The 15507-nt window shown below is 41.0% G+C and overlaps 1 protein-coding gene across 10 annotated transcripts in view; it reads left to right on the top strand.

The window, feature by feature from the left end:
• TNRC6C (trinucleotide repeat containing adaptor 6C) overlaps positions 1 to 15507 on the top strand; it is a 555652-nt gene that overhangs the window by 73614 nt on the left and 466531 nt on the right. For 8 of the 10 annotated variants that reach the window (XM_067547642.1, XM_067547643.1, XM_067547645.1 and 5 more), the window contains one exon: positions 2783 to 2842. In XM_067547642.1, coding sequence (XP_067403743.1) covers positions 2783 to 2842 — 60 coding nt within the window. Of the gene's footprint in view, positions 1 to 183; positions 295 to 2782; positions 2843 to 15507 lie in introns of those variants that run through there. The other 2 variants (XM_067547647.1, XM_067547648.1) reach the window with 2 other exon arrangements.

Below are 15507 nucleotides of genomic sequence, written 5' to 3'. Positions count from 1 at the left end.
ATAATTTTTCAGCAAGTAACCTCTTCCACGTACTATGTCACATGTTGGTGTTATTGCTTCCTAATTGTGTTTTTAATTAAACAGTTATCAGTGGTGGTGAGATTCTCCTGCAATAATTAAATCACAGTAGTTTAGAGAATAATTATAAAAGTGAATTGTTGAGATCAACAGGCTCCAGCTGAGGAAGTAGGACCTGTTTCATTAAATTAATCCAAGTAATGCATATTCACAAGAATGTAGAATGATATGGAGGTAGATAACCATCATTCAGCCCTGCATGTATGCCTGTTTTAGGTGAGGTATATTCCCAATCTCAGCTTCTTGTTCTTTCACCTGTTCTTTTCACTTGTTCTTGTTGCTGTCTTTTTTGTATTCATGTACTGTGAACCCTCAGTTTTGCCCTGATAATGCATAGGTTTCAAGGCCAAAAGGGAACATTACAATCCTCTTAGTCTGACCTCCTGTATAACACAGGCCGTGGAACTTCACCCAGTAATTCTTGCATTCTGTCTCTGTTCACCCCACATCGAACTGGCCTTTTGCATTAAACAATTCTCTCCCATCTAGATTACCTCACTTTTAGTGAAAAATGAGCCTGAAGTGGAACTGGCTTTGACTCCTTCAACTCGGGAGTCTAAATCTGAATCCAAACTTCTTGGCTCCCCTCCCCCTAATATTTAGATTGTCTTCTTTATATTTTTAAAGCCCTCCCTATTATATTTTCCATTCACAAAAAGTGAACAGATAGTTTCAGTCAGAATGACCTTATTTGTTAAGAGAACAAAAGTAAATTTTTCATGAGAAGCGCACAGTGTGTGGATGTCTCTTCTATTACAGTCTGTATTTAACTGAGCACACAATGGGTGTCTGTCTCTGCAGACAGCAGTGTCCTTAAAGGGTGAAAGAGACAAAGTGGGAAATATCATTTCCACCGTGTGGGTTTATTTCCCCTCAGCTTTGCTAGATGATTTTGAAAACCCCTTTTTAGTTCATCTCATGCCTTTCCCTTCTACCTATGGAGAATAAACCTAACTCCAATAATTATTGTGCAGATCTTAAGATAAATAAGCAGAGTCCAATAGGCTCTTGTGGAGAATTTCAATGGCAAAAATAAGAGTTAGGTGCCCAAATCCCATTGACTTCCACTAGGAGTTGGGTTCCTAATTGCCCTTTAAAAATCTACCACAATGTCTTCAGCATTTCACAAGAGAATTTACCAATGGCTGTCTAATTAATGACACTGCATGCTTGATTGTACATTTATATTTATGCTTTATCCATGTCAATCTGTCTAAACCATTGTCCCCAAACTGTGGGGCACGTCCCGGGGGGGTGGGGAGAGAACAGCACCCAGCTTAACTCTGGCCCCAGCCTAGCTCTGCCCTCCTGCCAGCTCCACCTCTAGCCCCAGCTTCTCCCCCATGCCCAGTTCTGCCCCTAGCTTCCCTGTCAACCCAAGATCCTCTGCTGAGCCAACTGTGCAGTAAGGGGGGTGGTGGCACAGACTGATTCCATTACTGGTAAGCGGAGGGACTGCAATGGGAAAAATTTGGGCACCACTGCTGTAGACAATGTAGCTATCAATATACTGGGCATTTATGTGCATGGAGTGGAGTTTTCAAACATTTCTAAGTCATTTAGAAGCACAAGCCCCATTGATAGTTACTTAAGTGTTTTGGAAAATGAGATTTAGGCTCCAAAATCGTTAGTCATTGCAACACTGCTCAGCAACATCTAAATGCCTTTAAAAATCTGTTTGCGGTGTTGTGGTTGTGTTGGTCTCAGGATATGAGAGAGACAAGGTAGGTGATGTAATATGCTGTATTGGACCAACGTCCATTGGTGGAAGGTATGCACATTTGAGCTACTCAGAGCTCTTCTTCAGGTCTGGGGAAGGAGAGTGCGCTTCCTTCCCCTAACCTGAAGAAGAGCTTTGATTGGCTCAAAAGCGCATACCTTCCACCAACAGACGTTGGTCCAGTGAAAGCTATTATCTGACCTACCTTGTCTCTCTAAAAATCTGGCCCTTAGTCTCCAAAAAGCCGGAGAGCTGTGAAATGCAGCTGTTCAGAAACCTTTTCCTTCTGCAAAGATCTCATAATCGATAATGATTAATGAGAGAAGGAGACTGGAAGCCCAGACTTCTGAGTTTTGCATCCTGATTTTGCTGATGACTTCTAGGTGAATTTGGAAAAATTGTCTCCCTGTGCCTCAATCTACTTATCTTTAAAATGGTGTAATAATATCTACCTTACAGGAGTGGTGTAAAAATGGCAGTTTTATAAAGTAATTAATAGATGCTATAGAATTGCTAAATATTCTTTGTTATTATTAGAGCTGGTCAGATTTTTCAAATATTGATAAAATTTCAAAATCTGAAACAAAATCTGACAAAATTCTCACAAAATTTGTCCCAGATTTTGAGCAGCTACTGAGTTTAAATTTTTGAAATTTCAGAAAAGAGGGGAAAATGGGGGGGAGGGGATGAAATTCTCCCCTTCCTTTTTTTCAACCCGTTCTATTTATTTGTTTATCTATCTATCTATCTATCTATTTTAAGGGGATAAAAGTCACCCCTCTTTAATGTGAGCTAATAGAGGGGTTGCAGAACTGGAGCATTTTTTCTTATATTCTTGAACTCTGTTCCACTTGAGCTACTGAATTCTAAAGGAAACAACCGCCCCAAAATTACAACCATCTTAATATTCACTATTCAGTCTTTTATTACTGGGCACATGGATATAAACATGAAAATAACACAGATTCAATATATTTTTTCCAGGACATGGAAGCTGCTTGTGAATTTAAAACCAAAGACAATCAAGATCTTGGTGAGAGAGAGGTCAGTCTCATAGCTTTGTTTAATCAAAATCTAAATTGTGACATTGTAAAATTTTTAAACTCCAGGAATAAGACAGTTTGTTATAAGGATGGACTGAAAAATGACAAATGTATAAGTCCGTCTCCTCGGGGCTTGCAAAGGTCTCAAAGGATTGCTGTGTCTTTCAATGATAGAATTCCATTGGTTCATAACAAAACATTAAGGCTTGATCTGCTCTTTTAAACGCCTCTATAATGCTGTTGTTTCCTCTGAAGGAGAAAGAACGTGGTTGGTTGTTTTTTTTTAAAGCTGTTCGGTTGTGTTGTCTGTGGATAATTGCGAGAGCTGGGCAAACACTACCATGGCAGAGGTGCCATACAATGTTTCAGCATAACAATATTTTTTTGCCAGTATAAGCATATAAGAGAAGAGTACAAGTAAGAAAGACAACACATCATTATATCAGGTTATTAACCTCACAACTAAAAATTAGCAGAAACTAAACAATTCTGTTTCCCTAGGGAGTCCTTGAACCATCCCAGAAAAAATTGTTTCTGTACATCTATTTTTGTGTGAATGACCTTCAGTTAAAGTAGCCTCCCACAGCAAGATTATCACAATTGAATTGAACATTTTTGAGGATGAAGTTTACTAATAACTTAATATGATGGAATTTGCACAATAATGGAACATTTTAATGTTGCTAAACTCTGTGATGATTAAAATTTATTTCAGAAAGCTAGGGATTTTAGTATATGAGATTTTTAGTTAGATTTTGTTTGTGTACATCTTTCTACCTCATACTTACATACATCTTGAATGTTCTCAATGAAAGGTCCTGGTACAACATGCCATGTTGGGAGCTATGAATTTAAAATATATGTTATATATTTAAAAATATTGCTGCACATCCTATGGCAGCAATATACCGGTACCTAACATAGAACAGAGGAACTACAACACCTGAGTTCTGAAATGTCAGCAGCATTGGGCAAGATTCAATTTTTAAAACATCCTTGATGGATTCTATCTCTGACTACATTCCAAATATATAAATCCTATGGAGAGATGGACCTGAATCAGAATCCTGAATCTGAAAATCCTCAAACTTTGAAATTTGAATCCAGAGTGACATAGGAATTTTGTGGCTGGCTCTTTACAAGCATCTATAATGGCTCGAATTGAAACCTGGAAAACAAAACATTACAGGAGTTTGTGAAAGTTCATATCCAGCCCCTACTTGGTAGCTTGGTCCTGTCTCTATACACAATGGAGGCATAGGATGTGATAGATGTATTTTTAAAATCTGCTGTCCGCACCCGGATTACTGAGGAGGTGATCAGTACGATGAGAACCGCTATTCAAATGTCATAAAATAGATATTAAAAGTGAGAAAAATGGCTTCTCTGAAAGTATGTCTGGGATACTTTATAAGGCAGCATCTGTATAGCAGTATGATGCTTTAAATAAGAATGCATCAAATATTAGAAATGCTGAAATACGGGCTGATCCTGAAACACTTGTAATCAATGAAATCACTGTGTGAGTAAGAATCTCTAGTGTGAGTAAGGATTTGAAGGAGCCAGCCGTGTTTTGTTCACTGTAAATGTGACTTGCTGTAGGCAGCAAGCGCTGTTGGGAAGGTAACCAGTCAATCATTTCTGATATGCAGCCCCATGATTCATTTCCTCTTGCTATCAGATGTCAGGACAAGGCTCCCCAATAGCTGTCAGCTCTTCACATTTCTCTCTAGTGTTGGTTTCATGACTATTAATGAGGCCTCTGTCTATAGGCAGAAGGTCTCATTGTGGTGAGGCCTGTGTTTTTATCGGGACTGTGGGGTGTTGGTTGGTTGGCTGGCTTAATCCTCTCAATAAGTGTCCCATTTTCACGCATAACTGCGGGGGGGGGGGCAGGGGAGAGGGGGGTTTGAAATGTAATGATCTTTTATTGAAGAGGAAATTTAGGAGGCTAGAATTACAAAGTAAGAGCCAGATTCTGAAACTTTTACTAGCGATGAGTGGAACCTCACTCCACAAGTAGTTCCACTAACATCAGTGTGAAATACTGATTGAGTAAGGCACTGTTCATGTGAAATAGGAAGCAGAGCTTTACAGGCCCGATCCACGCAACCAGCTACGTGGTTTTCGGGATATATTACCCTATCTCTAGTGGATATTACAGTGGAAAACTTTCAATCGCTTCCTACAGCTTCCACTTGGTAGCTGGATTTTAGAACAGAGCAATAAGCCTGTTGGTGTACTGGTCCCTGGAGCTACTGGCCCTCCAGCTGACCCAACAGAGACCAACAGAAATCAGTAGAGACCAGATGACGGACTCTAATGGAGTCTGCACAAATTAACTGTGGAAAGGATGTGGGTCCCATAACTAGGTAGATAGCTGATCAGAGCAAAATATAAAATCCACCAACTCTGCAGGTGGGAATAATTTACATCTCATGTATCTCCCTGTCTTGAGCGTCCCTATTGTCTACTGCATTATTCTTTTCCTTTTCTCCATCCCACTTGAGCTTGCAGGGGGTGGGAATTTTTCCTGGTGAAAGGGAGCGGATTCCTTAGCCGAAGATTGTGGAACCATGTTGAAGCAGCAGCAACAGAGTCCAAGGGAGATCAGTAGGTTCTTTCTGTGCATGAAAATGCTTCCATGATTGCCCATTTAACTAAAACACTCACGTCACAGGGGTATTTTAGTATTATTTCTACCATGGTCAAACGTGTGCCAGACTTTACAGACAAAACAGAAAGGCCTAGCCTCTGCCCTGATGAGCAAATGGTCCAAACTGACATGTGTCAAGTGTAGGTGGCAAAGGTTACATTACAGCATATAAGAAGTGTGCTAGTTGTTTAGTTCATGTGATGTTCTTGATGGTACAGTTAATTTAATGACTAATTCTTATTCGTGACTCCATTCTTGTGGGCACTGCGGAAGAAATCAGTCTCAAGGAGGGATCTAAATATTGAGAGTATGACGGCTTGGAGGACCTGTAGTGAGATGTCATTCTGTGCATAAAGGCTGAGGAAGAAGCAGACCACTTAGACTTTGAGGCTGATGTCACTGGTGAAGTTGGGGCTGGGGTAATAGAAGAAGAAATTAAGGTGGAGATGTCAATTGGAGCAGAGTTATGGAGGGCCTTGTAAGTGAGGATCAGAAGTTGACTTGATGTGGTGGAGAAGGAGGAGAGATTCACGTGGTCAGACTAACAAACAAGGAAGATAATTATGGTGGTTGCATTTTGGGTAGGCTGGAGAGGGTGATATGGGTATTGGGAAGGCCAGCAGTGAGTACGTTGCAGTAAGTGAAATGGGAAATAATCAGGACTGTAACTATTGAGATAGAGAGGAAGGGTAAAATCTTGGAAATGTTGTGAAGGAAGAAATGATAAGATGTGGACATGGCCCATTGGTTACAATGTTCTTCCCCAAAAGGCTGGGTCCAGATGTCGAACGTCATTATTTTCTCATGCACCTTCTTTTCATTCTAAAACACTCCATTCTTGGCTCACAGAAATGGCACTCCAAAGAGTGAGGCAAATTTCACTGAGAGATTCAAGCAGACTTTTAAAACAAGTCCTTTCATAAAAATTATGCCGGGTTGTCTGCACTCTCTCACATTTTCCCATGATACAGTGAAACTAAAAGCGCTGACTGAGTGAACTTCAGGCACTGATGCTTTGGAAAGACCCACTGGTGCTGAATGAGGCAACTCCACAGCTATCAGTTGTGATATAATGAATGGGATTGTGTTGACTTCAGGAGCAGAAAAAACAGCAGAAGTAGGTGAATCAAGGGGGAAGAAACAAAAAGGATTTTAATTTCCTGCTGATGGTAGTAGTGATAAAACACAAGCAAAGAGAAATACAGAAAATATGAGCCCCTCTATTATTTAGCAGTTGCTCTGTTTATTTGGGTTCTCCAGAAGGATGCAGATTTCTTTAAAGGACAGGTTGGTAATTTACCTGTTGTTTTATTTTACCAGTAACCCTACCTGTTCCTCTACTTTCAGGTCCTTGTGTACTTCCAGATCCTATTGGTAGTTCTTAGGGCAGAAAACTCAGCCCCTTCCTTTTGCCCAGGATCAAGTAATAGGCTATAACTCAGCTGAGTGAATTACCTGCCTCTCTTTAGAAGATGGAAATAATTTTCTCTCTGAAATTATCAGAATGGACCTTTTCCTCTCAAATAAGCTAGCTATATCAAATCATCTTTGGGTTCCTTAAACATGTTACGTTTTTAACATCAAGTTAATCTAAGGAAAAGAGGTATTACAGAAAATAAAATAAATTAAACATTTGGCCACATCACTTCAAGAGAGGTCTGGGGAAGCGAATCTATTAACTACAAAAGGAAGGCGAGATTGTGTATTCTGATATCTTCACTGAGAGTTACTCCAGTGGAAAGCACCATTCTCTGACCATCCTCCCATCTATACTGAGTCTCTGCCTCTCATCACTTCCCTAGGGATTTACCTTCCTCCTATATCTGGTTTACTTTCATATAAGCTGAATTCTCTCTTCAATTTCCCAGGGGAGGTAGGAAGGAATAACATTGGCAATACTTCTACAATACCAGTTGATCTGCCTTTAGGATCCATGCTGTCTCACTGAGAGCCTTTTCCTTTCAGACAATTCAAAATTTCTTTCTAAGTTTCCACCTCCCCTCTTCAGATGTGCTGTACAATATCTCTCTACAGGATACCCATTGAATGTATAATTTTTAACCACTCTGCCTGTCAGATCCACAAAAGCTGTTACTGGAGGTATGTGCATAAAAGAGCTCCTCTCTAGGTATCTGAGAGCAGTTGGCAATGCTCTAGACCGTATCCAACAGGGCTGATCAGGACTGGATGCTTTAGTCTCCTTGCCTTAATAGCTATGCACATCTTCTTACTGTACCCTCCCCCTCAATTCCCTTCGACATTAGCATTCAAGTTGTGCCCATCCACGTAAAGAAACGAAGTCTGGAAGTTCTTCATTTCAGACAAGTCAGATTCTTATATTGTCAAAAATAAAATGTAAATCGTAACTAGAGATAAGTCAGAGAAGAGAATGGACTTGATCCTTGGGTCTGGCTGAGCTCCACGTGGTGCAGACCTGAGCATGCTGAGGGAAAGATGGCTTTATATAGTACACACACACACTACAATCCAGGGTTGGCTGAGGGTTACTCTGACCTCAGAGCAAATCCTAGGCTGCTTTACTTTGCTTCAAACTTGTGCTGGCTAGTAGTATTCACCAAGGGACTATTAAAACAACTAGGGATCACTGGATCACAGCAGTGTTCCTGCCAGGCCCCTGATACCAAGAGTTGTGGAGCAAGGGGAGGAGCAGAGACGGAATCCTCAGTTGTGTGATTGCGCCAACTTTATAGGCTGTTTGAGCAGCCAGAACATCACAAAAGGGCCTTAGCAGGGGTAAGATCCTAGCCAAAATGGGCATAGTGCACTACCACGCAGCTCGTGTGTGTGCAATCACTCTTCACAGTCAGAAACAAAGTATTTAGCTAACTTTGGATTGACTCAAACAGACAAAATCAGCGGTGACCCAAAGTCATTACCCAATATCTGAAGGCTATTAGGGGCCCTCTGTGAAATGAGTTCGAGGTCTTAGTCCTGTTCTGAGTGAACAGATAGCCATGTGATTGAACCACCAACATAACAAATACCATTTGAGGTCCTGGGTTAAATTAGACCATGGAGTTTGAATTAATTTTATTTTAGATTAAGAAAAACTAGCTACAAGAAAGAACAAAATTAGTCTCCAGGAAAGGTAGGGTGTGTGCGTGTATGTGAGAGCGAGCGCATATAGCAACTCGGTATAAAAATGGGTGTGTTCTCTGTACACAAGCGGAGTTCTTACAAACTCAAGCATCTATCATAGATTAATAGCTGAATGCATCTCACTAATATTTGTTCGTTACTAAAGCAGTCTTAACTTCTAGTTAAATACATTTTTGGCAAGGAATAAATAGAAGAATGGTCTTGTGGTTAAGGCACTGGACTGGAACCCAGGGAATCTGGATTTAGTTCTTCTCCACTCTGCCACAGACATGTGTGTGACATTGAACAAGTCCCTTAATTGCTCTGCCTCAACTCTGCATCTGTGAAATGGGAATAATTCCTTCCTCTCATCCTTTGTCTATCTTGCCTAATTAGAATAATGTCCTGCAAATGCGTGTATAGGTGCTTAACTCTAAACATGTGAATATTCTCATTAAAGGCAATGAGATTATTAATATGCTTAAAGTTAAGAGTGATTATAGGTCAATATCAAAGTTTAAGATTCCAAGCTGTTTGGGTCAGGGACTGTGCCTTACTATGTGTATATTCAGTGCCTATTACAACACAACCCCCATCTTGGCTGCAGTCTGTAGGTGCTACTGGAATTCAAGTTTTAAACTTAAAATAAAAAAAAACTCAGCAAGAGGGATTTGAAAGATGCAGTATTTAAGACAATAGATTAAGTGCGTTAATGGCTGTAAATCAATAGAAAGAGAGGGGTGCGATTTTGGTACTGTACTTCATTGAAAAATAACTATGTTGCGAGATGTAAACCCTGGCAGGCTGATGGTGCAATATGAGCTGCAGAGGGATGATTTCAATTTGCGCACAGTAGAATAAAGAAAGGGACAACGGGCCAAATTCTTTTCTCAATTACACTGTTGTCAGCTCAGAGTAACTCCTCTGACTTCATTAGAGTTACTCTGGATTTATACTGGTATAAATGAGAGCAGAATTTGATCCTATTTTTACCAGCTGTTGTTTGGGTGGAAAATCCTGCTTTCGACTATGTGAAGTAAAAATGAGCAGAGCAACCTGCTCTTAGTACCACCACACAAAGTTTCCTTTAGGAAATGTTTTGTCTGTGTAAACTATTAGTCGGGCAGACCTGTTGTCCCCTTACAAGCTGCAAATTAGACAGGCAAATGTAATTACCCATTCTCTTTGTTATTAGTGTGAGCTAGGGAAGCGTCAAGCAATCGTCCCCTTTCAATGCATTTCAAAGCTTACTCACAAGATGCATCCCTGATATTGAAGACAATGAGGTCCCTTTTTTAAAAATCCAATTAAACATTTGCCTACTGTGACTCTTTATTCACTGCAAATTGTCTCTGTAAATAATCTTCATCAAAAGTCAGAACCAATCCCCATTAGTTGTTTAGATTAATTAATGAGTCCCCCTGGAGCCACCCAGATGAATTCAATTTAAACGTCAACAACTTGGCTATGGAGTTTCCCAGGTTGGCATTAAGACAATATTAAACCTGCAATAAGTCACATTTAAAATGTTAATTCGTAGAAGCTCACCATTTAGAGCATTTAATTAAATCCTTAAATAAACTGCATGGGCTCAGTACCAGATGGTTCTGCATTTTCATTGCAGCAGAGAGCCTTGAAGTCATTGAGGGAAGTAATATTGGAGGCATGGTGAAGATAACCAGGATATATAGTGTAATAAAATCTAATCTTGTTTCCAGCAGGGAAATTCAGTGTATGTACACAACCCAGGCTAAAATTGTAAGTTAATTACATTAACCCCAGTGTACTCTGGTATCTGAGCAGCCAGAGATGAAATTAGTCTTTTCCTATCATAAGATTCTTTTCAACTTCACTATATTAATTTTTAGCCAAATACTTACTCATAAGGAAAATTGAAGTTAATGTAACCAAAGACAAAGTAATGCAGTCTTAATATTCTGAAGGGATTATGGAGGGCCGTGAAAATACACTTTGCAAATGTCACTCACTTAGAATGGATTTGTGGTGGGAAGTTGGGGAGAGAAAAAAAAATTATAGCTGTGATCTGCACCATGCTGGGATTTAATAAAAGTCATGATTTAAGAAATTCAGACCTTTGAGAAGGAGAAAGAGGGGCGGGGGTAAAGGTCTCTGTCTGGTGACCTAGCTTTCCAGATAATACTTGGTTAGCTTGCATCTCTACTAGATGGGAGATAAGTGAGATCTTTGAATTTCAGCTTGACATGCTATACAACAGTTTGTGTCAGTTTTACTCCAATGAATTTGTCCGTCATTATTACAAGGCACTCTTTTTTTAGTAGAGGCCTGAGACACACCTTTTTGCTCAGTGAAGGGCTTCTACAATACATAAGGTGAAATGTGCTTCTCATCAGTTCAGAACGCTATACTGTCTTGGAAAGGTTTTGACTTAAAATAGTGTTTGTTTCAGAGCTTTCTGTTGAAAGTGGACCATGCTGCTGAGGTCAGCTTTTTGGAGGTCCTTCTCCAATTCTTGCTTTTGTCCCTCTTTAAAAACCTCTAGCAATTTGGAGTCCTTCAGTTTCTGAGTGCCCAACTAGACACCTTAAAGGAGCCTGATTTTCAGAAGGCAGGTGCTCAGCACTTCAGAAAAACAGGCTGCTTTGAGGTGGCTGAAGATGGGCACCTGGCATCTCACTTCTGAGAATTTAGGCCCATCTTTCCATCAGCACAGAATCAGTGTCATTCAAACGACTCAATAAGAAGAAAAAGACCACTTGTTTCTTAACATTAAAAAAAAAAATTCAACTTTCAAAAATGAAAATCCTTCTGATTGTGAAATCAAACACAGCAGGGAACCTGCTTTCCAATCTCTTAACTGCAGATTTGCACAACTGGCTTTTGACAGAACCCAAATAAAGCCCAAACCAGAAGGACTTGCACAAGCCCCAGTGGAGTTAGATACCTCAATATTTGTGTTCATTTTCACTGACTACTTCATTGCATAAAGCAACCTAGATAGTGAGATCTGTTTGTCTTGTAGTATTTCCACCATCCAGGAACTAGATTTTGCTTTATTTAGGTCCCATAAATTACTTCCTGGGCAGTATTTTTAAAAAATTCCCTGGAAAAATGAAACAAATGCAAGTGTTTTGAATAAAAATATTAGATTCTACCTTCAGCCCTATGTGACACTCTTCTCCCATCATGGGAGGGTTACAAATGAAATCACATTTTAATACTTTGATCACGGTGGGTAAAAGGCTCAGAAATTCAATTAACAGTTTGTTTGCAGCATGCTGCTCATTGCGTGAACTTTCAGGCTGTTGTGCTGAGCAAAATGAGGCCAGCTTTCTTTTTCATACATGTTTTCTTGATCTGTCTCCCTTCCAACCCACCACTCTCCCCACCACCATATTGTGGCTAAGAAGCACACAGAGATTCAACCTCCCTTCCCCACATCCCATATCATTAATGCATAGACTTGCCATTTGTGTGGTGTCTCTTTATCAAACACTCCGTCTAAGCCTGGATGTGGTCAGCCTTTGTAATGGGTGTATGTAAATGAAATTCTTCCCAGGAGGCCCTGCTACAAACTATTTGTGGTGCATAAAGGACTTGGGGGAGGGGGGAGAGAAACTTGTTACTTCAGTAATCACAAGATCCTGAGCCCCCCGAAATTGGAGAAGCAGCAATAATAATCTATCCAGCACAGTTCCTAGTGCTTTGAGTCACTCCATCAGAGGAGCTTGCTTTGCATCTAAATTAGCTGTGACAAAGGGAGAGGAGAGATGATTTTTACATAATACAGGGATGGTGAGAAAACTGAAAACTTTCTTCTCCCTGTGTCTGTCTCATATGAAACTGCATCAGTCAGTGCCTTGAAAACAGAGATGTGCAGGTGGAGAAATGTGCAGATAATACAGCAGTATACCTGCTGCTCATGAATATTTGATTCTGCAATTATTTGGGGGGAAAAATCCCATTCTGCCACATTATAGCATTTTACTCCCCTGACTCCTCTGTCTAGCACTGCTGGTTGTGATTGTGCTATGGAAGCTTTAGAGGGGTTACTTTTGGAGGAGGCAGGGAAAGAGAAAGGAAAGTGTGTGTGTGAGTACGGGGGGAGAAGTGTCAGCAAGACTTTTAGAAATGAACTAGAAAGCAATCAATGTGAATCCTCAAAATGTCTGTTAGAGCCAGCAGATTTGAACTTTAGGCACAGCAGTAGTTCAGTTGAGAAGTAAATCCAGGTCCAGGTCATAAAAGATCCCAAGATAGCATTTTTTTGCAAGAGATAGGTGTATTCGATCAGGTATCCTGAACAAATTCTTATCTGGGTAATCCACCTACATACATTTTCTCATGGATTTGTTGGCTATGTTATTCCTGTTCATTTCCTGTCTGGAACTGTTGGTTGAGTAGCATTTCAGGATACCATTTCTGTAATGGAAGATAGTTTTTCTTGTTCTTTCCTTCCCCGGCAGGGTTCATCTTCCTGAAAAATGTGTTGTGTTGTACCCATAAATATTTCTGATAGCAAGACTCTGGAATAGTCTTTGAAAGGAACTGTGGAAACCCCATCACTTGGGATGTCTTAGGACTGGATTTGACAAAGCACTCAAGAATGTACTTGATTGTACAGTTCTGCAATGGCAGGATGTAGAAAGATTGATTCAATAGATCTCTCTAAATCCCATTTCTTTTGAGGGGCCCCAAACAAAAACTTTTTATTGGAATTCCCACAAATTTTGGTTCAAATAAAATATAACCTAGATTCAAATTGCCCCAGGTTTACCAAAGCCAAAATCTGTCCGCCTGAACCCATTTCAGTTTGTCTGTGATGCTGGTATTCCCCACTCAGAACTGGCATTTGGGATCATGAGTTCCAGTACAATAGCCCTAATGTTTTTGTTCTCATTCATTTGTAAAGTAACTCCCCCATGGGATGGGCTGTGCTGGGAGCATGGATCACATTTAATCTGAGCTGCTCCTGTGTCAAAGTATGTGGAAGTTAAGTACATCGGAACCTATTGCTGGATTGTAGACTCCTCTGGTTCATTCTTTAAGAACCCCAAACATGATTTTCCATAGGACTCGGCGGATGTCGAAAGCGTTCAGATAACTGAATATTTCAAATGTCCAGCAGGTCATATGGATAATCGGGATTGGGATCCTTAAAGAATGAATCAGATAACTGGGGGATTGGTTAGCTTCCGTTCTGCAGAGCTGAGAGCTCCCCACCTCTGGTAGGCATGGGCAGTAGCATTGACTGCCTCTGGAAGGAGTTATTTTATGCCCTCCTTGGGGAGATGGTCACTTTAATGTGACCACAAGAGTCAGGTTGGAGAAAAAATGGTGCTGCTGTTGCACGCACAAATGAAGCTCCACCCACGTGAGTCACCAAAAGGAGTCACTGCTCACAACAGATGGTGCAGATGTTAAAAATATGACTGTGTGCAGGGCCTAGCCCACGGGGCTCCTTGCACTTTGCGTCTCCTCAGGGCAGCTTGAACATGCCCAGGGGCTCTGCTAGGCTCCATAGACTTGACTCCATCTTGACTAAGGGGAAAGTTAACGAGTGACAGCATCTCCCACATGCCTCCCACCAAAACGGGCTGTCACTCACACTAAACCATGCAAATCTGAGACTCTCCCTCTCCTTTTTACATGAGCAATGAAACAGTGAACACTGTTGACATTGAAATGATCATCACAGGGTCTCTGAGTTAACCCCTCACTGAGACGAATGGGGCATGTCACCACTCCAAGCTCTGATTCCAGGCTCTCTGCAGATTCTTCTCTACATTAGTTACTCAGGTAACATTGTGAGCTTTCCTTTGCAACCGTAACACTAGACTTACTTTTTAAAAAAATGCTTCAGAGAAGTGTGATGCATACGTGTTTGCTGAATGTTCCTAGCAGCGCCATGGGGCAAAGAGAATGAGGACAGCATCTGATGGCTGAGGATCCTGGAGGACATCCTCCCCGCTTCTTTCCTGCTCAAAATCTGGATGATGATTTGGCAGGAGAGCATGTGATGTCTTTTCTCTTACTGTAGACAGCTGGATTTAGGAGCTGTTGTAAATCAGACAAGGCAGGATCTGGGGAAGTGCCTGACCTTTGGTTCTGGTTAATCAGAGTTCACCTGTGTATCAGGGCATTGTTGCACACACTTTCTTGTACATACTTCACAGCATGATGAGACATGGGGTCCTGCCAGCTGCTCCTGCCCCGGCCTGGGTGCACCTGGCATTGTCTTTCTCTCCACAGTCACATCTCCAGCTTACTCTGTGCTCATCTTAACTGTCATGGTATCTGTTCGGTATCCGATGGCTCGTTCTCTGGTTGCTGCAGCTTGATTAAGTTAGCTGGTGCTGTGGGGATACAAAAACAATGAGGGGAAAAACAGATCTAGAATGATGCTTCTATTACCAAGTAAACTGTTTCCCTGGCAACATAACCCTCATGTTGAGATTGCTCTCCGAATGTCCGCCTTGCTCAAAGGGGGTGTTTTCAGAGTGGCTGAGTGGCTGTAGACCTGTCAGAGGAAGCAGATGCCGTATGCTGGATATAAACTTGTAATGGCAAATAGAAGGGTGAGGAATGTCAGTGCAGCCCAGCTGTCCTTGGTGTTATGATGTTCTAAACCATTTCTACCCAGGCTGGCGTGTTGAGTCTTGTTGTCTTTTCCAGATTTCCTCTCTTTTCCATGATGTAAGTGTGAATGTGCCATAAAGCAGCATGCCAGCGAGTCAGACAAGATACTACAAGCACCATTTACTGTGCTGGCTGCAGTCCTGAAGAGCTGGCAGGCTCCCCATTTCTTAGCACAATTTTTAAGTGTCAAAGCTGTATAGAAGCTTATGCAGCAAGGGTGTCCCCATGCCCAGGCTCTGGTTAACAAGTTATCGTGTATTTAGCTATGCCTTTTACAGCTCTACTTGACCTAC

The sequence above is a fragment of the Emydura macquarii genome, unplaced genomic scaffold (assembly GCF_026122565.2).
Source record: "Emydura macquarii macquarii isolate MOO-44397 ecotype Brisbane River unplaced genomic scaffold, CSIRO-AGI_Emac_v2 contig_1230, whole genome shotgun sequence".
Taxonomy (NCBI): domain Eukaryota; kingdom Metazoa; phylum Chordata; order Testudines; family Chelidae; genus Emydura; species Emydura macquarii.
Note: the sequence above shows the minus strand (reverse complement) of the source record. Positions and strands in the feature narration are given on the sequence as shown.